The following is a 27,601-nucleotide window of genomic DNA, read 5'->3' on the forward strand; positions in this document are numbered from 1 at the left end:
GAAATACATCAAGTGTTCTCAAATCAATAAAAGTAATCGATCCGATAATAGTGAAACCTCAAAGGTAAAACTCAATTCATCACAAGAAGGTAGAGGGGGAGAAACACCATATGATCCAACTATAATAACAAAGCTCGCGGTACATCAAGATCGTGCCAAATCAAGAACATGAGAGAGAGAGAGAGAGATCAAACACATAGCTACTGGTACATACCCTCAGCCCTGAGGGTGAACTACTCCCTCCTCGTCATGGAGACTATCGGGATGATGAAGATGGCCACCGGTGATGGTTTCCCCTCCGGTAGGGTGCCGGAACGGGCTCCTGATTAGTTTTTCGTGGCTACAGACGCTTGCGGCGGCGGAACTCCCGGTCTAGGTTTCTTTCTGGAGGTTTCTGGATTTATAGGAATTTTTGGCGTTGGTTTCACGTCAGGGGGGTCCACAAGGCAGCGGCAAGGCAGGGGGCGCACCCTAGGGGGGGCCTCCACCCTTGTGGTTTCCTCGGCACTCCTCTGGTCCATCTCCGATGCCCCAGTGGGTCTCTTCTGGTCCATAAAAAATCACCGTAAATTTTCAGCTCGTTTGGACTCCGTTTGATATTCCTTTTCTGTAAAACTCAAAACAAGGAAAAACAGAAACCGGCATCGGGCTCTAGGTTAATAGGTTAGTCCAAAAAATAATATAAAATAGCATATTAATGCATATAAAACATCCAAAACAAATAATATAATAGCATGGAACAATAAAAAATTATAGATACGTTGGAGACGTATCAATGATCAGGTACCAAGAAGACCCCCTCGAAGATGCATGATATGTCTCCAATGTATCTCTAATTTTTGATTGCTCCATGCTATTATATATTCTGTTTTGGATGTTCAATGGGCTTATTTATACACTTTTATATTATTTTTGGGACTAACCTATTAACCGGAGGCCCAGCCCAAATTGCTATTTTTTTGCCTATTTCAGTGTTTCGAAGGAAAGGAATATCAAACGGAGTCCAAATGGATGAAACCTTCGGGAACGTGATTTTCTGAACAAACGTGATCCAGAGGACTTGGAGTGGATGTCAAGCAATCAACGAGGAGGCCATGAGGCAGGGGGGCGCGCCTACCCCCCTGGGCGCGCCCTCCACCCTCGTGGGCCTCTCGTGGCTCCACCGACCTACTTCTTCCTCCTATATATACCTACGTACCCCCAAACCATCGAAGAGCACCACGAAAACCTAATTCCACCGCCGCAACCTTCTGTACCCGTGAGATCCCATCTTGGGGCCTTTTCCGGCGCTCCGCCGGAGGGGGCATCGATCACGGAGGGCTTCTACATCAACACCATAGCCTCTCCGATGATGTGTGAGTAGTTTACCTCAGACCTTCGGGCCCATAATTATTAGCTAAATGGCTTCTTCTCTCTCTTTGGATCTCAATACAAAGTTCTCCTTGATTCTCTTGAAGATCTATTCGATGTAATCTTCTTTTGCGGTGTGTTTGTCGAGATCCGATGAATTGTGGGTTTATGATCAAGATTATCTATGAACAATATTTGAATCTTCTCTGAATTCTTTTATGTATGATTGGTTATCTTTGCAAGTCTCTTCGAATTATCAGTTTGGTTTGGCCTACTAGATTGATCTTTCTTGCAATGGGAGAAGTGCTTAGCTTTGGGTTCAATCATGCGGTGCTCGATCCCAGTGATAGTAGGGGAAACGACACGTATTGTATTGTTGCCATCGAGGATAAAAAGATGGGGTTTATATCATATTGCATGAGTTTATCCCTCTACATCATGTCATCTTGCTTAAAGCGTTACTCTGTTCTTATGAACTTAATACTCTAGATGCATGCTGGATAGCGGTCGATGTGTGGAGTAATAGTAGTAGATGCAGGCAGGAGTCGGTCTACTTGTCACGGACGTGATGCCTATATACATGATCATGCCTAGATATTCTCATAATTATGCACTTTTCTATCAATTGCTCGACAGTAATTTGTTCACCCACCGTAATACTTATGCTCTTGAGAGAAGCCACTAGTGAAACCTATGGCCCCCGAGTCTATTTTCCATCATATTAATCTCCCGTCAACAAGCTATTTCTATTACCGTTTATTTTGCTTTCTTTACTTTTTTGTCTTTATCATAAAAATACCAAAAATATTATCTTATCATCTCTATCAGATCTCACTTTTGCAAGTGGCCGTGAAGGGATTGACAACCCCTTTATCACGTTGGTTGCAAGGTTCTTATTTGTTTGTGTAGGTACGAGGGACTTGAGCGTGGTCTCCTACTGGATTGATACCTTGGTTCTCAAAAACTGAGGGAAATACTTACACTACTTTACTGCATCACCCTTTCCTCTTCAAGGGAAAACCAACACAGTGCTCAAGAGGTAGCAATGCATGTGGAGACGGACAAGTCCCCAAGTCCATGGATGAAGAGAACCCATGGAAGGAGCCGAAGAAGTCCCCATGACCCGGACATCCGACCCCTGGAACATCAGCCGAAGCAGCCCAGCCGTCAAGCTACAGGTCCCGGACATCCGGCCCCGGCCCGGACATCCGGCCCGATCACCTGACCCGGACATCCGGCCCCCGCCTGTAAATTCGTCATTCTTCACAGAACCGAGCGGCGCCACCCCGGACATCCGGCCCTCCTGCCCCCGGACATCCGGCCTCCCCTGTCTGCGCACAGTAAAGGGTTGAGGCCCATGTATCCCTTCGCCCCCTAGACTATATATACTCCCCCTCCCTCACGTTTTAGGGTTAGCAAAGGATTAGCTCATTTGAGAGATAGAGCTTTGCTCATCCACTTGATACCTTCTCCATCGGAGATCGCAACCTCTACGGAGAAGATCCTCGAAGTGGATTCAAGACCCTCACGGGAAGACCCCAAGACCTCCTCACGGAGAAGAACTACCACCTCTTGTATCGTCCTTTGTTGCGTTTGGATCTTATACCACTCTTTATGTTCATGGATCTAGCACATGTGTGATCGTTCCCGTTGATTTGAGTGTTTCTCCTCGTGTTTCCCCTTGTGTTTTTCTGTTCTTCGTAGGATCCCTTCCATTTCGTGAAAGATTGGCCTTAGGGTTTCCACCCTACATCATCATTGTTCGCTCCCACACACCCTCCTAGGAAATGACACAATCTTTCGCTTCAATTCACCTCCCGAGGGAGCGAACCTGTGTGTAGCATGGCACCCGCACATAGCCATTACTAGAAGCATGCACGACAACTGCTCTGCCTAGCATGGCAATTCCTAAACATGTGGGCAACTTCCTCATGTTAGCCCGACAATCCTTCTGCTACAACATGACGAATCTCTGGAATGCATGTCAATTCTCTCTGCTTTAGCATGACAAAATCCTTGACATTTTTTATGCATGGTAATTTTCTTTGTTGTATCATCACAATTTTGTTCTTAGCATGACAAATCTCTCTGCTATAGCATGACAAATCTATTTATTATAGCATGGAAATTCTTGAACGTTTCTGTGGGTGTTTCTTTTTTGAGGGAACACTATCTAGTGATGCCGTTCGCTCGAACGAGCCTTCGAGGGTATGCTTGTTCTTGTCAGGGTTCTTTTGTAGGAACATCAAACCCTATTAAGGTCCTAAGAGCATATACAGCCGGACGCCCCAAATCAGCCACAAACGTCCGGGTGAGTCATCCAGTCACTAACCGGTCAAATTTCGATCCAGACGGGCGCCTTAAACGGGCATCAAACACCCGGGCTGACGGCACCCCTCATATCTAGCCCAAATATAGGCGGATATGGGGCACCCGGGCGCGTCTGCCACGTCGGACTGATGTCCGGGTCTCACGCGGAATCGCCCGGAAACCCGGCGTTCCGACGGACGTCTCCTCCGGTGGGGGGGGGGGGGGGGTTGAACGCCGCGTGGCACCTGTCTAGCTCATCGCCCGAGGCCAAATCCGGCTATTTAAGCCGACCGACGTCCCCCAACCCTAGCCCATCCACCTCCTCCTTTCCGCGCCGCCAGCCCGAGCCCGTCCACCTCCTCTCTCCCGCTCCGACGCTCTCCCCACACTCTTCGGGTTCCCTTTGGTTTGGAAGAAGATAACCACCTGCGTCATGCTCAGGCCAGAGCCAGAGGAGGAGGAGGAGGAGGAGCAGGCGAAGGAGGAGGATGGAGAGGAGCAGTAGCCGGCTCCGATGGAGGACGACGAGGACGCGGAGCAGCCGGAGCATGAGCTGGCACCGGCTCCGGGCTTCAACATGGAGCAGGCGGAGGCGGAATTCGCCGTCGCCCAAGCGGACGAGATGGCGGAGCAGCAGGCTATCCTCGAGTCCATCCAGGATGAAGCCTATGTTAAGAATGTGTGTTATTTTCTCTCCGTTGCAACACACAGACTATTTTGCTAGTTAATAGTAATACAGTCAGTTAAATCGCGGCTAACTGACTAGAATATTTATACCCTTGTTGCAGTCGTACGGGCAAGCGTGCTAAAAGCAATCTCAAATTGAAAAAAATTCGTAAGGGCAATGGATAAGCATGATTAGTGATCATTAAGGGCAATTTAAACACCCTGATTCCGGTATTAAAGTCCAGTGACAAAATTAGTATGAGCCATAAGTTTTACTGACCGTGGGTACATTTTTTTATATTTATACTAAAGAAAGAAAGGAAAGAGAAATATCCTCACCATTTTCCCCATCCGGATTCGTTGGGAGTCAGGACGAGGGAGGGAAGAGCCCCTGACGATGTCGGTGCCGGAGGCGGGGCAATCGGCGGGGAGGGACGAGCAGGAGATGGACGATTACGAGCAGCACCAGACCAGAGTGCTCATGGCGCTGATGCAGGGCTTGTGCGCCGCGAGGTACCGCAAGGCCGACAACACCCCCTGCCTCGTCGACCAGGTCTGATGGCTCCACGACCTCTCTTCCACCACCGTTTCCCGCCTAATAGGATTACCTGATGCGATTTAGTGATGTAATTGCGGCATCCAATGTTTGGAGCATGGCTGGGGTTTCGTGATGCAGATTCACTAGGATTCGTCGATCTAGATCGTGCGATCCATTATTTGTGGAACTGGAATTTGTGTTGTAGCTTTTACCATTAGATGTTGCTAACTTCTTGGAATGTTATTGGCCGTAGAAGAACGAGGGTCCTTTTCTGTTCAATGGAAGGTGGAGAATTCTCCGGTTGATCTTAACTTTAGCATTTGTATGGCGTATAGAAAACTAGCCATAATTCATGCTGACATGTAGGAGTACGTTTTACAACAGGTGTATCAGGTGATAACGTACTTGCACTTTATGAAATAAAAGGATTATGTGAAGCAGTTGAATTACTTTGATTGACATCTTGATTCTATCACTTGAAGGGCCTCTACCTGGGTTCTGTTGGAGCAGCACTGAATAACGAGGCTCTGAAGAGCTTGAACATCACCCACATCTTGGTTGTTGCCAGATCATTGAATCCCGCTTTTCCAGCAGAATTTACGTACAAGAAGATCGAGGGTACCGCTCTCCTAATTTTTACCTGTGTTTCCAGCTAAGATATTGGCCTATGACCTTTATAATCCCAAGATCCTGACATTCCTGATATGTTTGGTAGACATGTTAGCCAACTTTTTACCATCTTCGTTATATTTAAAATTGATGTGTATCAGTTCTGGTTTAGAGAATTCGTATTCTGATAACAAACTTAGATTGGAACATCTAAATCTTTACTTTGTATTAGTGGTTTTTTAGCCTTTACTTCTTTTTGACATGTTTCTTAGCCTTTACTGATTGTGTCTACCTGAGCAATTTTCTTTTGTCATCCAAAGTTCCATGCAGAACTAAAAACATACTTTCTTTATTGACACAGTACTTGACAGCCCAGACACTGATTTGGGAAAGCATTTCGGTGAATGCTTTACTTTCATAGATGAGGGTATCTGCACTGGTGGCAATGTGCTGGTTCACTGCTTTGCAGGTCGGTCGCGGAGGTAAAGTTGTTTCCTACGAGTTGTTTAATGTCAATTATTTTGGAATGCGTTCAATATTGTTATATTATCAGCCACCCCTACCTACCTAGTCAAAGTCTTCTTGCTGGCCCAACGAAACATGCATTTTAGAGTGCCGTGCCAAGGCGATAGCCTTAATTCAAAATTTGTTTTCTTTGCCAATATATTCTAAAGTGGAAGGCTATACTTTTAGTGGAACAAATACAGATGAAAACATGATGTGATATACCAGTGACATGAGCATGATGATGTTTCATTGTCAAAACGGAAAATTAATAATATGCATATATGATAAAATTGTTCTTATTTGGATTTAGTATAAATGTACATATTTACATGTGAATCGACGCATCCACTTAGCATGTAACGAGAATCTGTTATGGGAAGTATAACAGCGTGTTTCTTAATGCCGTTGAATGATTAGTCGGTCACATAATCCTGAATCGGTTATTTCCTGATTGATAGCCCTTTTTCCTATTTAATAACTGAAACAGCTTTCTCAGTCATCATTATAATAAATTGGTATGTAGTATTGTGTGGTGCCATTTAAAATTTAGAGCAATATTTTGTTATATAAAATCACATATTTCTGTATCTGTAGATGTGTCATGGATAATATTTTGGCTTTGTGACCGAAATGTGAAGCACATTATCGAGACAAATTAGTTCTGAGGTGATCTTTATCTAAATTTCCAGTGTCACAGTTATTCTTGCATATCTTATGAAGAAGCATCAGATGAGCCTGCAAAGTGCCATGTCACTAGTTAGAAGCAAACGACCTCAAATAGCACCCAATGCGGGCTTTATATCCCAGCTGGTGAACTTTGAGAAGTCTCTGCAAGGTAAAATACAAATATCTCTTGTTTTATGACGACATTTTGTAAGTTTCATTTGTATAACATATGTCCTGCTTCTTTTCATATCAATAACCTAGTTTTCCAAGTAACAGCAACTTAGTATTACGGGTGTCAATTCCTTCATAGCTTCTTGTGTCTATTTCATTTGATCCTAACCTATGATTTGACTGCAAGTGTATATTCAAATCTTTAGGGCTTGTTTCGACCTGAAGGGATATACTAAATCCTTTGAATTGCAAGGGAAACTGTAGCAAGTCCTTGCCAATATGTAACTACTGGACCTAAATAATCCCCACATAGCCAGCCAGCCTTTAATGGGTTTCTAAATGTTTTCTCCGTGTATAATTGCTTATAGTGAAGCTATATTTTCTGTGGAAAGATGTTTGCTGTAATGTTTTTCCCTGAACCAGCCTGATTAAGGAGTAGGACAGTTGCAAGCAAGGCTGCACATATAAGCTGATTAAACTCTCCTTTTGTTGCTAAACCAAACTTTGGCAGCATAGAAGTAGGTTCAGTACTATTTTCCCATTACTGCCTGAAGATATTTGGCATGTTGGGACGGAGGGGGTACTATTTTCCCGTTACTGCCTTGAGATATTTATTTTGTCAGGAAGTATGCTATTTTGCTTGTTGACACAACATTTTCCTAGCAACATGGCTTGAAGAAAAGCATACTGGAACCTTGTTAAGTTTGCTAATGTTAGAGTTTCCGTTTTTTGTATACACATCTCTTCTTCCTTAACTCTCAGCCTTAGTCACTGTCAGTTACTATCTCTGACGCTTAATAAACAAGTCTTTTGGTGAGATGCATGGATCCATGGGAAGTCCGTAAAGAGAGACCCCTTGTTAAGTTTGCTAATGTTAGAGTTTCCGTTTTTTGTATACACATCTCTTCTTCCTTAACTCTCAACCTTAGTCACTGTCAGTTACTACCTCTGACGCTTAACAAACACGTTTTTTGGTGAGATGCATGGATCCATGGGAAGTCTGTAATGAGAGACCTGAAGGGGGCTGGAATATCACCAAAGAACTAGCCATGTGCAGGGAAGTGTGGAAGTTAGCTATCCACGTGCCAGAACCATGACTAAGTTTCGAGACCTTATGGGTTTCAGTTCTAGCCTACCCCAACTTGTTTGGGACTGAAAGGCTTTGTTGTTGTGCATGGATCCAAGTATTAGATGTCATTGGTACCATGACTCAATTGTATTAATCGTATTCACTAAGTTTTCACTCGTCATCTTTTAGTTCATGTCCAGTTCTTAGTTTATCATAGGCCTAACCACAGACGGAGTAATCTTACATGCCAAACTTCTATCGGTGTGCAGTGGAGCAGGGACAAAGAACGTTGCAATCTAACTAACTACAGGTGTAAATATCAAGAACCCGCTATCAATAGCTTCCTTACTGCATGTTATCACCTCCAGAAATCAAACAGGGCCGTTGCAACCGGTATGAGTTCCGGCCATCTTATTATGCTCATTCCCCTAATTGATTCTGTGATGTTCTAGGGTAATTTTTAGCCCAAGGAATCAGCGCTACAAGAATGCAGATGATACAGCAGTCTCCCCTGTAATAAATGTTCCCTGTAATGCAGATGATACCTTTGCCCTCTTCATTTAGGGCCTGTTTGAATCACGGGGAATTTTCCTGTTGACTGTGGTAAAAGATCTGTTCCATTTTGATGCTCAATGATCTTCAGCAGCAGCAGCAGCAGCCGCCTTCTGAAATGAAAGATGTATATGTATGATCTTTGAATAAAAATGGTATGGTGCTTGTGCAAGCGTATGAATTAGCTTCTGTTCGGTGTTCGTGGTTGTCTATGTTTATTCTGTTATTACTGATCACGCTCCTGGTACATGGTAGTTTTTTGACTTCGCGGCCATGATGCTATGCATGCAAGGAAGACTACAAATGTCTGGCTCGGTTGACGCTATTTTGGACGTTTTCATATCGGATTGTACAAACAAAATTAGAGACAGGCATACCAACGCATTAGATGTTGCATCTTAGTGATGTTGTATTTAATTTGTTTAGGAATCATGTCTCTTTAGCAACCGGTAAGAGCACTGCCTTTTCATTACGTGTGTGTGTGTCGGGGGGGAAGACCCCGGGTAGGCTCGGGAGCACAAGACCCTTTTTCGAAACATCCGGGTAGGCTCGGGAGCACAAGACCCTTTTTCGAAACATCAGGGCGGCCGACACCCCTTAGAGCATCTCTAACAGACCCCACATAAGTGGTCAAACTCGTAAAAATTTTGCGTTTTACAGTTTTGGGCGAAAAAAGTGTCCAGAACAGAAACCGTAAAAGTAGTCTAACCCGTAAATTTTTTAAGGGCCACCGCAAATGCACACCCGAAACCCTTATCTTTGGAGGTTGGAAGGCCGAATATAGGGGGCCCCGTATACCGGTCAAACCTCGTCGGAGCAAACACGCCGCCGCGGAGTTTGCCGGAATCCGCCCTAAACTCGCCGGAATTCATCATCGCACATCGAAAAAGGCTGCTAGACGCCGCAATCGATCGCCGCCGGTTCGAATTGGACAAGCTCGACATCGTCGTGGCCTCCCATGACCTCAGCCTGGCCGTCGGAATCCTCCCGACGTGGCAGGCAAAGGGGCACGGCTCGCCTGGCAATAGAGCAAGGTGCGGACGACGGAGGCGACGGGGTGTGGCCGGCAAGGCTGGGCGCGGATGACGGAGGCGACGGGGCATGGCCGGCGAGGCTGGGCGCGACCGGCGCGGTGATGGGGCGCGACCGGCAGGGACGGGGCGTGACCGATGGGCGATGGGGCGCGGCCGACGGGCGACGGGGCATGGCCTGCGGGTGACGGGGCGCGGCCGACGGGGTTGGGCGCGGCCGGCTGGAGGAAGGGGCGGCAACGGCCGGACTGAAGGAAGGAGCTCTTTATTCTAGTGTTACAGTTTGTTTTACAGCATTTGTTCGGCCGCGCTAGTTTTCGACCCGCAAACGCGATCTTCGTGAAACTGCAAACGCGTTTTGCGGTTCAAGTTTTTGCGGGGTCTGCTAGAGTTGCTCTTAGTCCGGCTGGCACTCCAGCCGACTTCCTTGCCGAGGGCCGGCTAGGCACGGCCCCACGCGTGGGCCGGTTGGCTGCAGCCGGCGGCCGGCGGGGTCAGCACCCGTCCCACCCCGCTGTATGACAAGACCGCTCCCACGTCAGGGAGAGCACCGCTCCCGCATCGGGGAGAGCATGGCGACAGTGTGCGCGGTATCGCTGACTAAGAGCATCTCCAGCCGTTCGGCCCCCCAGGGCACTGAAAAAGAGCCGCCTGGGGGTCCGCCGGCGCTAGATTGGCCCCTGGGAGCGACCTAGCTCCCAGTCGTCGGCCCACAGGTCGCCCCGGGTTCGGCGACGTCCGTACCAAATATACTTAAACTCGGCGTTTTTTGCACAAACTTGGCGAAATTTCATTGAAATTTGTAAAAAAAACACAAAACACATGCAAACTACGCCTTAACAACGCCTAAACTACGCCTAGCCGCCATCGCCGTCGCCGTCGTATACATGTCGAGGAGCCTGTAGAAGCGGGTGTAGTCGCTGCCGCCGTCGTCGTCGTCGTCGTCGTCGCGGCTGGCTTGGGCCGGCGTCGTCCCTGCTGCAGCCCTGGCCCGGGTCGCCGAGGCGCGGTGGTGCGCTAGACGACCCGGCCTCGCCCTCATCGTCGCTGTCGAGGACGATGACGCAGCCTTCCTCGCGATCGCGGCGACGGGCCTGGAGCTCCTTGTGCGCCCGGCGCTGGCGGCGTACCTACTCCCGGACGTAGTCCTTCTTCGCCCACTTGAGGGCGGACTCGTCGTCGGGGGCCGCCATCTCGACGTGCTCCGGCTTTACCGGGAGCAGCCCCGGCTCCAGCTTCGGCCGGACCAGGCGGTAGGATCCGCGCGGGGAGGATCGGACGGCCTCGTTGATGACGAGGGCGCCGCTGCGGGTGCAGCGCCGGAGCGGTGTCTCCTCCGGCTCGGGTTTGACGGGGCAGAGCGTGGTCGGCGAGCCGGAGCTCGACGACGACGAGGACCCCAGCTCCATCCGCCGCGGCGTCCAGGAGCTACTGCGGCGGTGAGAGAAGGACGGCCGCGGCGGGTACTCGAGGCGCGACGTGTTGCCGGTCTCGACGTGGTCGAGGACGGCCTCGAGGGTGCGGCCCGGAATGCCCCACCACTCGCGCCGCCCGTCGGCGTTGTGGCGGCCCCGCGGGATGACGCCATTGGTGGACGCGAGCAGCTCCTCGCGGCGGCGCTCGAAATACATCGTCCAAAGGTGGTGGCTGTCGGCGGCGTAGCGCGGCTCGTTCCGCTGCTCCTCCGTCATGGACGAGCGAATGCGGGCGATCTCGGTGCGGTGCGCCACCCCTTCGGGCACCGGTGGCACCGGCACGCCACCGGCGCTCAGCCTCCACGTCCCCGGCACCCGCATGTCCGGGGGCGTCGGGTACTCCGCCTCGTACAGCAGCCGCGCCTCCGCCTCTTGGAGGTGGCGGCGACCGAAGCCGTTTGCTACCACGCCGTCGGCTGGGTACCTCTCGGCCATCTTTCTTGTCGGCGGGAAGAGGGGAGAGTGCTGCTTACTACGCCGGAGAGGGGGGAAATGAGAGCTGTGGCATCCACCGGCGAGGAGGTCGCCTTTTATAGCCTTCGCTGGGCGGCGGCGGGCTGCATGCCGGGCGACGCGTGGCTGGACGCGCGTCGCTGCGCGTTCACTGCGCCGCCCGTGAGGCATCAATGGAGGCTGACCGGCGTGGCAGCGCGGCAGCCTTCGCATTGATTCCCCCGGGAACCGAGGCGATGAGGGCGACGAAGCGGCGTGCCGCTGACTCGGCGGGCCCATCCACTTCCGCGCCAAAACGTCTCGCCCCGGCGCCCTCGGGCGCCCCCCAGCGCGCCGGGTTCGGCCTGGGTCCGTCGGCGCCAGTTTCGGCCCAAACCGGCGAAAAACGGGCTCCTGGGGGCGCGACTGGGCCGATTTTTGGGCGCCGGCGCGGCAAAAATGCCTGGGGAGGTCCTGTTGGTGGCGCGGCTGGAGATGCTCTAACGAGAGCGTGCCACAGTGTCTGCAGTACCATTGACCGGGGCAACTGGCGTCAGCATGACGTGGCACAGTGGGCGCATAGTGCCACCCACTCTGTGACGTAGAGGATGACGAGCTACCGTGACGTGTAGCCGGCAGGTCCCACTGCAGGCTAGATACGATGACAACTGGGCCCTGCCCCCCTTATTTTATCACTTGTAACTTGGGAGGCCAGTCTATACTGTTGAATATATGGTTTGTGCATGTATATTGTATAGCCTGCCCCACCTCCTAGTCTTTGTATAGTTGAGGTTGTGGCCCACCTTGTACTCCATATATACGTGCGCTATGCACCGATCAATACATCGTGAAGCATTGCCAAAACTCTTGTCTCCAACATGGTATCATACCTAAGATCCTAACCCTAACCCGTGTGCCGCCGCCGCCGCGATCCCCATCCCCGCCGCCGCCACCCACCGCCGCCGCCGCCACCACCCGCCGCCGTCGCCGCCGCGATCCCACGCCGCCTTGACCGCCGCCCCCGTGTGCGCCGCCGCCCCCGCTTCCGCCTCCACCCTACCGCGCCGCCACCCGACCGCGCCTCCACCCCTCGGCCGCGCCGCTTCCCCGTGAGACGCCGCCAACCCCATCCCCCCATGGCCTTCCCCGGCTCCTCCGACACCACCCCCAACCGCCGCACCAACCCGTTCGAAGGTCCCGATCCCGTTGTCATTCGCGACCTCAACATCCTCGCCCGGGTTCCCGTCGTCCTCGACCACCTCACCTCCACGTACTATGCATGGAAGACGTAATTCGCCCTCGTGTTCCGGGAGTACAACATCCGGGATCACATCGATGGCTCCGTGGACTCCCGCTTCATGGAGGACGATGAGGAGTGGATGTCCATCGATGCCACTCTCATCCGTTGGTTCTACACCACCATCTCGAAGGACCTCTTCCACACGGTGGTCTCCGCCGACGATGATGCTCACGCCGTTTGGACCAAGCTCAACGGCCTCTTCACCGACAACGTGCTCCAACGCAAGGTTTTCTTGCACGGCGAGTTTTTTGGGTGCCAGCAGCTCGACACGTCTGTTGATGATTACTGCATGCGCCTCAAGAAGCTTGTTGACGAGCTCCGTGATCTTGGTGAGAAGGTCTCCGACGAGCTCCTCCTCAGCACCCTCATCGCCGGCCTGAACGACGATTTCGGGAACGCCGCCTCCAACATCCCCCTCATCACCAACCCGACGTTCCCGAAGATCGTTGTGTATCTGAAGTTGGAGGAGCGGAGGATGCGGATGTCACGCACCCGGGCCACCCACACCGCCCTCACCGCCGGTACCCGCGGCGGTGCGCCGCCCACCGCCCCGCCGAGGCCCGTCCCGGGTCCCTTCCCAGCGCCGCCGCCGCCCGGGTTCCCGTACCCGCAGCAGCCGCCGGCCCCCTGCCGAGCAGCAGCAGCATTGCCGCGGGGGCCGCAAGCCGCAACAGCAGCAGCAGCCGGCTGCGCCCGGCGGGGCGCCGTGCCACCACCACCAGCTAGCAGCTCCCACCGGCGCCCTGGCAGGCCGGCCAGAACCCCTGGACCGGGGTTGTGCACGCGTACTCCATGCCTATATCGCGTGCCCCCGTTCCGGGCCTCTTCGGCGCCCGCCCGGCCGCTCATCAGGCGCTTCATGCGGCCCCTCAGCCGTACCCGCCCGTGCCGCTCTACGGCCCCTCCGCGGCCTACGGGCTGCCCTCGGCCGGTGGGTTCGTGGCGCCACCGCCTCAGCCGGCGCCGTCCGCCCCGGCTCTTCCGCCGGCACCTTGGGACCCCGCGCTCCTAGCGGCCCTCCACACCGCCCCCACGCCGCAGCAGTACACTGGCGGTGGCGACTGGTATATGGACACCGGAGCCACGGCTCACATGGTCGCCAACCCCGGTAACCTTCTTGCCGCTCACCCCGTTCACACCGCTGCTCGCATTACCGTGGGTGACGGTTCTTCCATGCCTATTAATCATGTCGGCCATGCTGCTTTTCCTTCTAACTCCATGTCGTTATATCTTTCTAACGTACTTGTCTCTCCTGACATCATTAAAAATCTTGTTTCCATTCGTTCTCTTACACGTGAAAATCATGTTACCGTTGAATTTGACATGTTTGGCTTTTCTGTTAAGGATGCCCGTACCCGGATGGTGCTCCACCGATGTGACAGCCCCGACGAGCTCTACCCGGTCCACTCATCCACTTCCTCTGCTGCTGCACCCATGGCGCTTTCCGCCGGAGTGGACCTTTGGCACGCCCGTCTCGGTCATCCCAACACCGCCACCCTTCATCATATTCTTCGGAGTTTTTCATTCACGTGTAATAAGATCGACGATCACACTTGTCATGCTTGTCGTCTCGGCAAACATGTTCGTCTTCCTTTTAGCAATTCCTCGCATGTCGCATCATACCCGTTTGAGTTAATTCATAGTGATGTTTGGACCTCTCCTGTTGCAAGTAACATGGGCTATCTTTATTATCTTGTCATACTTGATGATTTTTCGCACTATGTGTGGACCTTCCCGTTGCGGCGCAAGTCGGACTCTGTTTCCACTCTCACCGCTTTCTACTCCTATGTCTCCACGCAGTTTGGACGTCCCATTCATGTGTTGCAAACAGACAACGGGAAGGAGTTTGATAACCTTGCGATCCGCAACCTTCTCGCCACACACGGCACGATCTTTCGTCTCACTTGCCCGTACACTTCGCAACAAAACGGCCGCGCTGAGCGCGTGCTTCGCACTCTTAACGACTGCGTTCGCACCCTCCTCTTTCACGCCAACGTGCCACCACGTTTTTGGCCCGACGCGCTCGCCACCGCATCACTACTCATCAACATTCGTCCTTGTCGCACTCGCGGGAACTTTGCACCTCATCACCTCTTGTTTGGCACGCCACCTTCCTATGTTGAGCTCCGTATTTTCGGTTGCCTGTGCTACCCCAGCATCGCTTCCATTACCCCTCACAAGCTCGCACCTCGGTCTGTGGCCTGCATCTTTCTCGGCTATCCCCCCAACACCAAAGGCTACCGCTGCTATGATCCTATCTCACATCGGGTGATCACTTCACGACATGTTTACTTTGATGAGATGTTTTTTCGTTTCAGCAGGTACCTTCGGATGTTACGGCTTTGCCCGCTCCCGGTGACGGCCGCCCACGTGCTTCTCTTGGGCCGCCTCCTGGCTTTGAGGGTGCCCCCCGCGCCACGGGTCGAGTTTCTCCCCGGTTGGCTGCCCTGAGGGCTGCACCTTCCTCGGCGCCCGTGATGCCCTTGACGTCCCCGACCACGCCGTCGGCCTCGCCCGCCGCCTCGCCCGCGGCGGCCTCACCCGTCGCCTCGCCGGCGGCCTCGCCCGCGGCGGCCTCGCCCACGGCCTCGGAGGAGGCGGGCTCTTCCTCGTCATCACCCGTCTCCGCTCCGGACCCGCTGCCCCGTCCGATGACTCGCTCTCGGGCTGGCACCCTCCGCCCGAGCACACGGTACCCCAGCGATGCGTACCTTCTCGCTGCTTCCATCTCTGAGCCGTCCCCTCTCCCATCGCCAGCTCGAGCCGCCCTTCGGGATCCTCATTGGCTCGCTGCAATGCAGGAAGAGTTCGACGCGCTCCAGCGGAACCATACCTGGCAGCTCGTCCCTCGGCCGCCCCGTGCCAACATCATCACGGGCAAGTGGGTCTTTCGGCACAAGACTTGTCCGGACGGTACTCTCGAGCGCTATAAAGCTCGCTGGGTGGTTCGGGGCTTTCGACAACGCGCGGGCGTGGACTTCACCGACACATTTGCCCCGGTTGTTAAACCGGGCACGATCCGCGCCGTGCTCCAGCTAGCCGTGTCTCGCGCTTGGCCTGTGCATCAGTTGGATGTGTCCAACGCCTTCTTGCATGGTCACCTCGCTGAGCAGGTGTTCTGTGACCAGCCCACCGGCTTCGTCGATGCCACGCATCTAGATCATGTGTGTTTGCTCTCCTGTTCTCTTTACGGGTTGAAGCAGGCACCTTGGGCCTGGTACCAGCGCATCACCGCCTTCCTGCAGACGCTCGGATTTACATCGACTCGCTCTGATGCGTCCCTCTTTGTGTATCATCACGGAGTTGACACGGCCTACTTGCTGCTGTACGTCGATGACATCATTCTGACGGCATCCATTGTCGCGCTCCTCCAGCGGCTCACTGCTCGTCTTCGCGATGAGTTTGCTCTGAAGGACTTGGGTCCCCTGCATTACTTCCTTGGCATTGAGGTGGTTCGACGGCCAGATGGGTTCTTCCTGCACCAGCAGCGCTACGCCCATGAGCTTCTCGATCGAGCTGGCATGCTTAACTGCAAGCCCGCTCCTACGCCCGTCGACACCAAGGCCAAGGTTTCCGCTTTGGAGGGTTCGCCTGCATCTAATGCGGCCTTCTACCGCTCCATTGTGGGTGCTTTGCAGTACCTGACCCTGACGCGCCCCGACTTGCAGTATGCTGTTCAGCAGGTCTGTCTCCACATGCATGCTCCGCGCGACTCCAATGGACTCTGGTGAAGCGTATTCTCCGATACATACGCGTCACCCAGTCTTTGGGACTTACGCTGACGGCCTCCGCCTCCACCGACTTCGTCGCCTATTCTGATGCGGACTGGGCCGGCTGCCCGGACACACGGCGCTCCACCTCGGGGTACTGTGTCTACCTTGGGCCGCCCCTGATCTCTTGGTCCTCCAAGCGACAGCCCACTGTGTCCCGCTCGAGTGCCGAGGCTGAGTATCGAGCAGTGGCTAACGCTGTTGCTGAATGCTCTTGGCTCCGTCAGCTGCTTCAGGAGTTGCTTTGTGATGTTCACAAGGCCACGCTCGTCTACTGCAACAACGTCTCCGCCGTCTACCTCTCCGCCAACCCGGTCCATCATCGTCGAACGAATCATACTGAGCTCGATATACACTTCGTTCGTGAGCAGGTGGCTCTTGGGTGCATCCGGGTCCTCCACGTCCCGACGGCGCAGCAGTTCGCCGACGTCATGATGAAAGGACTGCCTACTTCTGTTTTCGAGGAGTTCAGGTCCAGTCTTTGCGTCTCCGGCGACGCTTCGACTGCGGGGAGGGGGGTGTTGAATATATGGTTTGTGCATGTATATTGTATAGCCTGGCCCACCTCCTAGTCTTTGTATAGTTGAGGTTGTGGCCCACCTTGTACTCCATATATACGTGCGCTATGCACCGATCAATACATCATGAAGCATTGCCAAAACTCTTGTCTCCAACATATACGACCTCCCAGGAGCCCCCCAGAGAGGGGTCAGCTCATTCTACACACACCCACACACTCATGGGAGGCAAGAAGGAGAGCTGGCTCCCTCTTCCTCCTCCACCCGGACAGCTCCAGGAGCACCATTGTAACCCTGTGATCCTCATAGTCGATCCGGCAGGACTAGGGGTGTTACCTCCCCTACGGGGCCTCGAACCTAGGTACGTCGTGTGTCTCCGCTTGCTCGTGCCCAATCTCAACTCCGGAACCCATCGATGCTCTCTGGCCCTAACCCCCTTCGATAAGCAATCCAATGGCATCTTCCGTGAGAATACCACGACAGCTGGCGCCCACCGTGGGGCTTCACGAGGCGTCGTCCGGAGTCACGTTCTGAACGAGACCCTACACTCCCTCGAGCACATATCGCACGGCTTGATCGGCATGCCTGGAGCGTCTGGCTGCGCTAGTACGGCGCATCGCTTGACGCAGACGCTGCGTGCCCTGCAGGCGGCTCCGTCGTTCCCTTCGGGGAGTTGCGCGTCTTCGTCACGCTCACCCCCGATGAGTACCCTAGCGAGGTGCTCACCTTCTTCGACCCGCTGCCATCCGGCGGCAGCGGTGTCTCCAACGATGTCGACGACCTCTGCGTCTGCGTGGAGGTGCTCACTACCGGCTCCAGCCAAGTGTCCGGCCGCAGCAAGGGAGCGGCTGCGGCGGCTGCTGCTGCGGATGCAGCCCGGGCTGGCCAGTCCAACCCCCTGCACACGGCGGTGCAGAACCTGCGTACCCCCATCACGCCTGGTGCCAATCTGGCTACCGCCGCGGCCGAGCTCGAGGAGACCCGCTATTGTGCTTGCTTGCTGAGGCTACCGAGCTCGCCGCCGCGCAGCGCAAGATGGAGTTCACGCAGCGCGAGTACAACACCGCCTACGACTTCAGTCCGGCTGGCGTTGAGCCTAGCCGACGCGGGACGTGTGGCGTCGTGGCCGTGCCATTGGTGAGTTGCTTGGCGCGAACCGGCCTATCTACAATACCCCCGTCCAGAACATGAGGGCAGCTCAGGAAGCCACACCCGACCTGGATCACCCGGAAGGCTAGGAATTGTTGCAGTAGCAGCAGCACATCCGTGACCTCGTCACTGCTGGCGTAGTTCGAGCCGACTGCCTCCGGCTCAAAGTCCCCTCCTCTTCAGGAGGATGACCGGCAGCTGGCCGGTGCCCGCCGACATATGTTCTAGGTTTCCTCCTCGCTTGCTCCCAGCGACGGGAGCTAGCGCCAGGGCCAACGCAACCGAGACACGACGGCTGTCATGAGCCGGCTGGATGAGCCAGAAGGTGATGGGCGCCGGCAGTCGGCTCGGCAACGCCCGTCCGTGCGGCGGGAGCGGCCAACCTCTATTGGACCAGCTGCGTGTCCCATGATCACCAACCGACTGGGGCCTCACGAGCCCCAGGACGAGCACGACGCTCGGCACCGCATCGAGCGGCTGGTGCGGTCCCTCGCGCTAGAAGAGGAGAGCTCTGTCGGCCCGGCCTGCTTCGGGCCGCGCATCCACGGTGAGCCTTTTCCCAAGGGCTTCACTCTCATTCGCGACACCCCCAGGAACAATGGGGTCACCAAGCCAGAGGATTGGCTGGCCGACTACACCATGGCCGTCGACATCGCCAGTGGCAACAAACGTGTGACGGTGCGCTACATGCCCCTCATGTTGCTTGGCTCGGCCGGGACGTGGCTGAATGACCTGCCGGCCAACATCATGAACACCTGGTTAGACTTCGAGGACGCGTTCATGCGCAACTTCACCGACACCTACAAGCGCCCCGGCCGGCTCCGCCAGCTCTCCAGTTGTGTCCAGGGGCCGGACGAGTCTCTCCGCGACTACCTCACGTAGTGGACGGAGCTGCGCAACTCCTACGCGGGAGTCCATGAGGTGCAGGCGATCCAATACTTCACCAAGGGCTGCCGAGACGGCACCCTCCTCAAGCACAAGCTTATGCGCTCCGAGCCGGCGACCATGGTAGAGCTCATGGCCAAGGCGGACAAGTACGCCATGGCCGACTCTGTGTTGCGCATTCAGGTCCGGCTCGACACAACTGGCAAAGCGATCCAGGCCTAGCCAGCTAACCCCAGGCCGGCTGGAGACAACAACAACACCAGCCGGACCCCCGTTACGGCAGCCATCAAGTCGCTGTGATACGTCTCCAACGTATCTACAATTCTTGATTGTTCCATGCTATTACAGTATCAATCTTGGTTGTTTATTATGCAATTATATATCATATTTGGGACTAACCTATTAACCTAGTGCCCAGTGCCAGTTGTTGTCTTTTTGCATGTTTTTGGCTTTTTCAGGAAAACAGTACCAAACGGAGTCCAAACGCTATGAAACTTTTTAACGATTTTTTCTGGACCAGAAGGGACCCTAGAAGCTTCTAGAGAAGACATGAAGAGCCACAAGGGAGAGACAAGCTGCCGGGCGCTCCCCAGGCCCGTGGGCCCCTTGTGGCACTTCTTGATCTAATTCTAGCGCTGTAAACTCCAACGTCCCGCCGCCACACATCGCGGCGAACCCGGAGCTGGCGTACGCCTAGGCCCCAGACCGCTACGTGAAGACGGCGGAGACGAGCAAGCGGCGTCTCCGTCGCCTCGACGGAGAGATGGCCAAGTACGACGAGGAGTGGTCTCTCAGCGAGATCATCGCCGCCTCCTCCCAGGCCCAGCGCCCTCTCACCATACCCACGTTGTCGGTGGTCGCGGCTGCACTGCGCACGACATAGGAGGAAGTGGAGAGGATCATCCGCGAGCGTCACATGGTTTCCGGAAAGCCCTGCCGTGACGCCGCCATCTTCCGCCGCCCAAAGCCCGACGACTCCGACGCCGGATCGGGCGACGATGACGAAGGAGGAGCCGTCGGCCAGCCCGACATGGCCTGCGAGCTCATCTCAAGTATAGAGTAGTTTAGGGTTATTGTTTTAAGGTTTTTAGTTTACCGGACGGAATATCGTTTGGTTTTATGTAAAAAATATCCTAGTTTAAGTGAAATCCATTATGTTTATATGAAATCCGGCCGTGTTTGAACGAATTTCGTCCACTTAGTTTGAATTGTTGGCCGTATGTATGCGGACAGCGTTGGATGACGGCCTCCCGCATCCATGTCCGCGGACTGGTTCCCCTGTCCATGGACGTTACCAATTCCGCTTCGTTTGATCTTTTATTGGTTTTTTTCTGGTGCCCTTCTGGACGGCACAAAGAACTCATGTAGGGGTTGCCGCTCCTTAGCTCATCTCTCGATAGAACAAGGCACCTATGGAGGGTTCGACTCCCACGGGAGCGTACATTTCCAATCGATTTGGTGTTTTTCTTGATTCAGAGTTCTTGCTGCCGATTACAGATTATTTAGCGATGTAAATCCGGGTCGCCGTTGGGATGCCCTAACCGCCGGCATGCACCACTAGGAGGAGGCACACACGCGCTATATGACCCAGTGGTGTCGGGTGTTTCAACAGTAAATGAAATACTGAAGTATGAATTCCCCATCTCCTTCCTCTCCACACAACTTTTGAGGGCGAGTTTGGTTGCCACATCGAGCCCAACCAAGCCCGCGCGATGCAGCATCTTTATGGAGGTGGGCTGTTTGATTGCACGCATATACTGTTGGGCCTGCATAGCACGGTTCTTAAAGCACCTCTGGGCTTGGCTCACTGGAAACGTTCGAATCAGCAGTTTCTTGTGAGCCAGGCCCGAGCGATGCTCTCGAGCGTACCTGGGTGGCTCGGCTCGTACGTGTTGACAGATAATCACCTCCCTAACCTTCCCTAATCCCTCTCCTCTCTGAGCACCTCATCTCTGAGCACACCCTCGCCTACTTCGCTCGCCGCCCCGGTCGCGCTTCCCGCCGCCCGCTGCCGGCGCAAGCGCGGGCATCCCATCGCCGGACCTCCGCCGAACTCGCCCTCACCGGATCCGTCTGCGGGGACCGCCTCACTGCGACGGCCGCAGCGCTCAAGCAGGCCGGCCTGTCGGAGCTCCAGCGGGCGGCCCGGACGGGGGTCCCGGGCGAAACAGCGGACAACGCGGTCGGAGCTGGTGCGCGCGCACCTCCTGCTGACGCTGAAGCTGAAGCCGGACCGACGCGTGCACTCGTGGACGAGCACCGCGACCTGGAGCGGCTGGAGCCCGTGGACTCCTCCACGCTCATGTGGCACCGCGACCTGGCCATGATCTACCCAATTCTCTCGCACACTCCTCCACATCCATCAAATGATTAGGGAAAGCACGACACCGCGACCTGGAGCGGCTGGAGCTCATGGGCGAGCGTCCGGCGCGGCTGCTGCTTCTTGGTCTTCTTGCTTACTTGTGTGTTCTCTGAACTCTGAAGTGCACGGGGCTTCAGGCTGCTACTTCTTAGTCTTCTTGCTTGCTTGTGTGCTCTATGAACTCTGAAGTGTACGGGGCTTCAGGCTGCTGCAGAACAACATCACGGGGCGGCTGCCGCCGGAGCTGGGCGCGTCCACGGCCACGAGCCGGGCGCGGCCACGGTGCCGTGCGTGGACGAGTCCAGGTGGCGAGCGTGCCCATGGTCGCCGGGAGCTGGCGGTGGACATGATGGGCAGAGGAATCTCCGGCGCGCTCAACGTGTTCGACGAAATGAGATGCCAAACCTGGTGGGTGTTAAGCTTTGTTGTTAACTCCTAATCATATGCATGTATGCAACCAAATGCCGGGTGAAAATTGCATCCCAATGACAAAACCCCTAATGCAGGCAACCAATCAACTAGTCATCTACTTTTTGACCCTGTTTTTTCTTATCCATGCCCTGCTCCTGGCTCATTTTTGCTCTCCTAGTCAGGCCGGTGGAGAAACTAACCAAACACGCCCTGAGTGTTTTACTTAACTGCGTCGTTCTATACGTGGGGCTCCCCTCTCCTAGGAAGGGATCCGGGAGACGGGGACCTCAACATCAAATCAGCGTGATCCCATCTGGAATTGGAATCACACCTGTTTGGCTGTGGTAAACACACGGTATCTACCGCAAGTAGTGGCGCAGGATTCCACAGAAATGGCAATTCTGTATCGTCCACAAGTGCTCCGTAGAAAGCTAATCCGTTTTTGCCCTCTTCCTGTGAAAACTTGCCACTGAGAGCTACCAGGAAAAATCTGCATTTCCATGCATCACTTGCACCGTCGCGCTCGTGCTTACGAGGGAATTCATGACTCTGGAGCCATCCACGCAACGTGAGCAAAGCATACATGGGATCCCATGGCTGAGAACACAATCTCCCGTCAGACAAGAATTCTGATCGCAGTTCATTGGTCCCACACCTGGTCATTGACTCATGATCTCCATTGATTTTCTTGTACTATACATGTAATAGCTTCTCCCCAGACATTGGAGAATTGATCGTCGTCGTCAACAAGCACACCTATAGTGCCAATTTCTGTGAATTCTGAAGCAACTAACTGCTACTACGCTCTGAAAACCACACCTGCAAATGGTATGATCTCCACGACCGATTCCCAGTCCCATGGATTATAATCCTATGTACAACCCCGCGGACGTGCGCATGCCGCTGCGGGCAACTCCATTGCTGCGAACGGATGGAATCGCATTCGCATCAGTGATCATGGCACTTCATCTCCTCCATTACCAGCGTCTGGCGACCGTTGTTGCGCACCAAGAATCGCAGGGCCAGCTCGTAGGCCGAGAAGATGGCGCCGTTGACGACGAACGCCCGCGCCACGGCCGTGCCGAGGCCGCGCCACAGCACCGGGAGCCCCTCCTCCCTCACGCTCTTCCGGAAGCAGTCGACGACGCCGCGGTACCTCGGCGACGGCGGGTGCGTCTGCGTCTGCGCCTGCAGCCGCGACTTCACCACGTCCAGCGGGTAGCAGCAGACCCAGCTGGCGACCCCGGCTAGGCCGCCGGACACGAGCATGGTCGCGAGGCTCTCTTGCCCCGTGCTCCGGCAGCCCGGGTGCAGCCGCTCCCGCGCGTACTCGTACGTCCAGAAGTAGACGCCGTGCGACGGCGCGTCCCGGAGCGCGGTGACCGTGAGCCCGCGGTATATGCCGCGCAGGCCCTCCCTCCGCATGATGTCCCGGACCATGTCCACCGGCCCCTGGCGCTTCCGCCCCGCCGCCTCCAGCTGCAGCCTGATCTTGACGAGCTCCACGGGGGACAGGATCAGCGTCTGCAGCGCCCCGGTGCCCACGCCGGCGAGTGCCACGCTTGTGTAGGAGGGCGGCTCGGAGGTGGACATCCGTCGATCCAGCGACCGCGAGAGGATCGCGTAGACTTGGAAGACCATTGCATTCTGCGACATAAAATTCTGAGCTCAGTTTCTGACATGATTCTACTGCAAATACAGCACACGCACTGTTACGGAGTGCAGACTTGCAAATGTCGTTGGCCAAATGGCCAATGTTAGGCAGCATAGTACGTTCCGACGCAAGCCTAATCTCACGAGCAAACATGAAACATGTGCATCATCGTACTTTACAGCATTTATTGTCGAGCACAACTTCACAGACCAGAAAGGCCGCCACGCCATGTGAACCACCGGAATGAGCGCGACGCAACGATACAGGGAAAGGAAGCAAAGGCGGAGGATGCAAAACTACAAGACTTCAAATGCGCCAAGCAAGAGGAGAAACAAATGATCTTTTCGTAGTAGCACGTAAAGTGACGCCGTCCTATATGATAGCTAGCTCATTTACTATCCTAAAAAAACTAGCTCATTTACTTAGTCGTGTCATAGATGTTCATGTCGTGTAGTAGTACCATCTGTTTGAACACTTTCTTCTCGAAAACGATATTTGCAAACTTTTGGAAAAAGGAAGACGTGACCAAAGAACTCACGATCTCATGGACTCCACACGCCGGGCGGCCTGATTGCGTGAAACATTTTACGTTCCTAAACCTGGCTGGCTCACCTGGAAGGCGACGGAGGCGAGTGGCGCGCCCATGCCGCGGTAGAGCGCGCCGGGGCCCTCGGCGCGGAGGATGCCGCGCAGCAGCGCGACGGCGGAAGGCGGGCGCGCCACCCGCGCGACGGTGATCCCGGGGCTCACGGGCCGCGGCGGCTGCTGCAGGCGGATGCGGAGCGTGTCCAGCGGGTGGCCCGCCAGCACGCCGGCCATGCCGCCGACGCCTCCCGCCACGAACTCATGCCCGCCGCTGCTCGCCAAGAACTCGGGCCAGAACTCCATCGACACGGTCCGGCCAAACGACGACGACGACGACCATCCACGGACCAGACCACCGCCCCCCCCCCTGGAATCGCCGCTCTCTCGGGCGCCCTCGCGCGGGGGAATGGACCGGATCGTATATACCAGCAGGATCGGCCGGCCAAGAAAAGCACCCGGATCTCCCGCTTCCCTTTTGGTGCCGATTCCAAAAGCGGAAAAGGGCTCTCTATCCGCACGGACTCGTTGGAGAGCAGGGGCGGAGCCGAGGAACACGGACGGCCGGCCTGACGCGCGGCGCGTGCGGCGGTGGGTGAAGCGAATGCTTTCCGCGTGGGTGGGTTGGTAGGGCACGGGCGGCAATGGCACCGCGGGAGGAGGAGGAGAAGAGCGAGAAGAGAAGTGAGGACATGTACTGGGAGAGAGATGGCGGGTGGCGGTATTTGTGGGCACGGGGAGTGAGCGCGAAGGAAACGGACAAGCGCTCTGTTCCCGAGCGTCCGTCCCAACCTGAATACGTTGCTGCTCTGCTTTGCTAGCCTAGTGTAGTGGAAGCGGAGTGGAGTATTTGCCGAGGCTTGCGTATGGGGCAGGCGCAGGCCGTCGTATTTGCCCCATGACGTGCCAGTGTATCACGCCCATTTAGAATGTAGCCTGCTTTTTGTTCCCTAGTCCCTTCGCTCCATAATTCGAACTAAAGGCACAACAAAAAATTATGGAAGCGGAGGGAGTACTTCATGTTTGCATTTTGTTGATAGTATTGAGCAACATTATGGACGTGTTTGGTTGCCTGCATATGGCCCAGCCTGACCCGCGCGGAAAGAATTTTACCCGTTTGGTTGCCTGTGTTTACTGTGCGGCCCGCATCGCACGGAACTTAAAGCACATCCAGGCCAGGCCCAGGGGAAACGCCCGAATCGGCAGTAGCTCGCGAGCCTGGCTCGGGCGAGGCAGGGGAGGGCGACGCGCTTCTCTCCTCGTGCGACCAGGGAGATGGCGCGAGCTCGCCCGCGTCGCTGAAAAATCGGGGGGGGGGGGGGGGGGGGGGATTTCGGCTCACCTCCCGCCGAGTCCACCCCTATTTAGCCCCCTCCCTCACCGCCACCATTCTCCCTCCGTTCGAGCTTTCTGATACGTCTCCAACGTATCTATAATTTTTGATTGTTCCATGCTATTATATTATCCATCTTGGATGTTTTATGGGCTTTGCTATGCACTTTTATATTATTTTTGGGACTAACCTATTGACCCAGAGCCCAGTGCCAGTTCCTGTTTTTTCCCTTGTTTCAGTGTTTCAAAGAAAAAGAATATCAAACGGAGTCGAAACGGAATGAATCCTTTTGGAGAAGTTATTTTTTGAAAGAAAGCAACTCTGGAGACTTGGAGTCCACGTCAAGAAAGCAACGAGGAAGGCACGAGGCAGGGGGGCGCGCCCACCCCCTGGGCGCGCCCTCCACCCTCGTGGGCCCCTCGTGGCTCCCCTGATGTATTTCTTCCGCCCATATATATCCATATACCCTAAAAACTTCGGGGAACAGAATAGATCAGGAGTTCCGCCGCCGCAAGCCTCCGTAGCCACCAAAAACCAATCGGGACCCTGTTCCGGCACCCTGTCGGAGGGGGGATCCCTCACTGGTGGCCATCTTCATCATCCCGGCGCTCTCCATGACGAGGAGGGAGTAGTTCACCCTCGGGGCTGAGGGTATGTACCAGTAGCTATGTGTTTGATCTCTCTCTCTCTCGTGTTCTTGAGGTGATTCGATCTTGATGTATCGCGAGCTTTGCTATTATAGTTGGATCTTGTGTTGCTCCTCCCCCTCTACTCTCTTGTAATGGATTGAGTTTTCCCTTTGAAGTAATCTTATCGGATTGAGTCTTTAATGATTTGAGAACACTTGATGTATGTCTTGCCGTGCGTATCTGTGGTGACAATGGGATATCACGCGATTCACTTGATGTATGTTTTGGTGATCAACTTGCGGGTTCCGCCCATGAACCTATGCATAGGGGTTGGCACACGTTTTCGTCTTGACTCTCCGGTAGAAACTTTGGGGCACTCTTTGAGGTTCTATGTGTTGGTTGAATAGATGAATATGAGATTGTGTGATGCATATCGTATAATCATACCCACGGATACTTGAGGTGACATTGGAGTATCTAGGTGACATTAGGGTTTTGGTTGATTTGTGTCTTTAGGTGTTATTCTAGTACGAACTCTAGGGCTGTTTGTGACACTTATAGGAATAGCCCAACGGATTGATTGGAAAGAATAACTTTGAGGTGGTTTCGTACCCTACCATAATCTCTTCGTTTGTTCTCCACTATTAGTGACTTTTGAGTGACTCTTTGTTGCATGTTGAGGGATAGTTATATGATCCAATTATGTTATTATTGTTGAGAGAACTTGCACTAGTGAAAGTATGAACCCTAGGCCTTGTTTCAACGCATTGCAATACCGTTTACGCTCACTTTTATCGCTTGCTACCTTGCTGTTTTTATATTTTCAGATTACAAAAACCTATATCTACCATCCATATTGCACTTGTATCACCATCCCTTCGCCGAACTAGTGCACCTATACAATTTACCATTGTATTGGGTGTGTTGGGGACACAAGAGACTCTTTTTTATTTGGTTGCAGGGTTGTTTGAGAGAGACCATCTTCATCCTACGCCTCCCACGAATTGATAAACCTTAGGTCATCCACTTGAGGGAAATTTGCTACTGTCCTACAAACCTCTGCACTTGGAGGCCCAACAACGTCTACAAGAAGAAGGTTGCGTAGTAGACATCAAGCAGTTTCTGGCGCCGTTGCCAGGGAGATGAGTGCTTGAAGGTATATCTTTAGATCTTGCAATCGAATCTTTTTGTTTCTTGTTTTATCACTAGTTTAGTCTATAAAAGAAAATTACAGAAAAATGGAATTGAGTTTGTCTCATACGCTTCATCTTTTTAATATCTTTCGTGAGAATGATGAAAATGAAAATTGTGCCAAAGTGTTAGAAGAAGAATGCATTAAAATGTTTGGCACTAAATCTTTGAATAATGAGCATGGTTGCAATGTTGTTAGTATGAACTCCTTGAATATCCATAGTACTAATGATGATTGCACTAGTTATGATGAAAATGCCTCCTATAAACATGTCAATTTTTGTGGGGTGCATTGGGTTTGCAAGTACACACCAAATAGGGAAGATAGATATTGCAAGAGGCATAAGTATTTAGAAACTAAATTGTTGCAAGAAAGGCTAGATGTTTGTGCTGAAAATTTAAATTTTCTTGGCCGTACTTGTGGACTTTGCAATGAAAGTG

The 27,601-nt window shown here is 53.9% G+C and overlaps 2 protein-coding genes and 1 long non-coding RNA gene across 7 annotated transcripts; 2 read left to right on the top strand and 1 right to left on the bottom strand.

Annotated features, from left to right (window-relative positions):
* The first annotated feature begins 4,584 nt into the window (after positions 1-4,584).
* LOC109749747 (dual specificity protein phosphatase 1B) lies at positions 4,585-8,638 on the top strand. 5 transcript variants are annotated; one of them, XR_002229742.4, is made up of 6 exons: positions 4,585-4,879; positions 5,347-5,482; positions 5,835-5,955; positions 6,670-6,815; positions 8,156-8,279; positions 8,425-8,638. XR_002229742.4 is itself a non-coding variant. In XM_020308703.4 (6 exons), the coding sequence occupies exons 1-5, from the start codon at positions 4,724-4,726 to the stop codon at positions 8,188-8,190; spliced, it is 594 nt and encodes a 197-aa protein (XP_020164292.1). In that variant the 5' UTR covers positions 4,585-4,723; the 3' UTR covers positions 8,191-8,196; positions 8,339-8,638. The 5 variants fall into 5 exon arrangements, 3 of the variants coding, with proteins under 3 accessions (XP_020164292.1, XP_020164291.1, XP_020164293.1); XM_020308703.4 differs by having other exon boundaries at positions 8,156-8,196; positions 8,339-8,638; XR_002229743.3 differs by having other exon boundaries at positions 5,835-5,942; positions 6,575-6,815; positions 8,156-8,638.
* A 12,021-nt stretch (positions 8,639-20,659) lies between these two features.
* LOC120976545 (uncharacterized) lies at positions 20,660-21,914 on the top strand. Its single transcript, XR_005772245.3, has 2 exons — positions 20,660-21,460; positions 21,565-21,914. It is a non-coding gene; the product is annotated as an uncharacterized lncRNA (long non-coding RNA).
* Positions 21,915-22,433: 519 nt separating this feature from the next.
* Positions 22,434-25,237, bottom strand: LOC109749750 (mitochondrial arginine transporter BAC2). The gene is made up of 2 exons (XM_020308705.4): positions 24,038-25,237; positions 22,434-23,418 (listed from the first exon to the last, which is right to left on the bottom strand). Exons 1-2 carry the CDS (start codon positions 24,311-24,313, stop codon positions 22,720-22,722), a joined length of 975 nt encoding a protein of 324 aa, XP_020164294.1. The 5' UTR covers positions 24,314-25,237; the 3' UTR covers positions 22,434-22,719.
* Positions 25,238-27,601: the final 2,364 nt, after the last annotated feature.

Source organism: Aegilops tauschii, chromosome 3 (assembly GCF_002575655.3).
Source record: "Aegilops tauschii subsp. strangulata cultivar AL8/78 chromosome 3, Aet v6.0, whole genome shotgun sequence".
Lineage (NCBI taxonomy): Eukaryota > Viridiplantae > Streptophyta > Magnoliopsida > Poales > Poaceae > Aegilops > Aegilops tauschii.

Excerpts from the sequence above, each read along its gene's own strand:
- LOC109749747 (XM_020308702.4), top strand. The coding sequence starts at position 4,724 with ATGTCGGTGCCGGAGGCGGGGCAATCGGCGGGGAGGGACGAGCAGGAG. Across the intron at positions 5,483-5,834 it reads TACGTACAAGAAGATCGAGG|TACTTGACAGCCCAGACACT; the intron begins GTACCGCTCTCC and ends TTATTGACACAG. Across the intron at positions 5,956-6,669 it reads TTTGCAGGTCGGTCGCGGAG|TGTCACAGTTATTCTTGCAT; the intron begins GTAAAGTTGTTT and ends CTAAATTTCCAG.
- LOC109749750 (XM_020308705.4), bottom strand. The coding sequence starts at position 24,313 with ATGGAGTTCTGGCCCGAGTTCTTGGCGAGCAGCGGCGGGCATGAGTTC. Across the intron at positions 23,419-24,037 it reads TCGCCTCCGTCGCCTTCCAG|AATGCAATGGTCTTCCAAGT; the intron begins GTGAGCCAGCCA and ends TTTATGTCGCAG.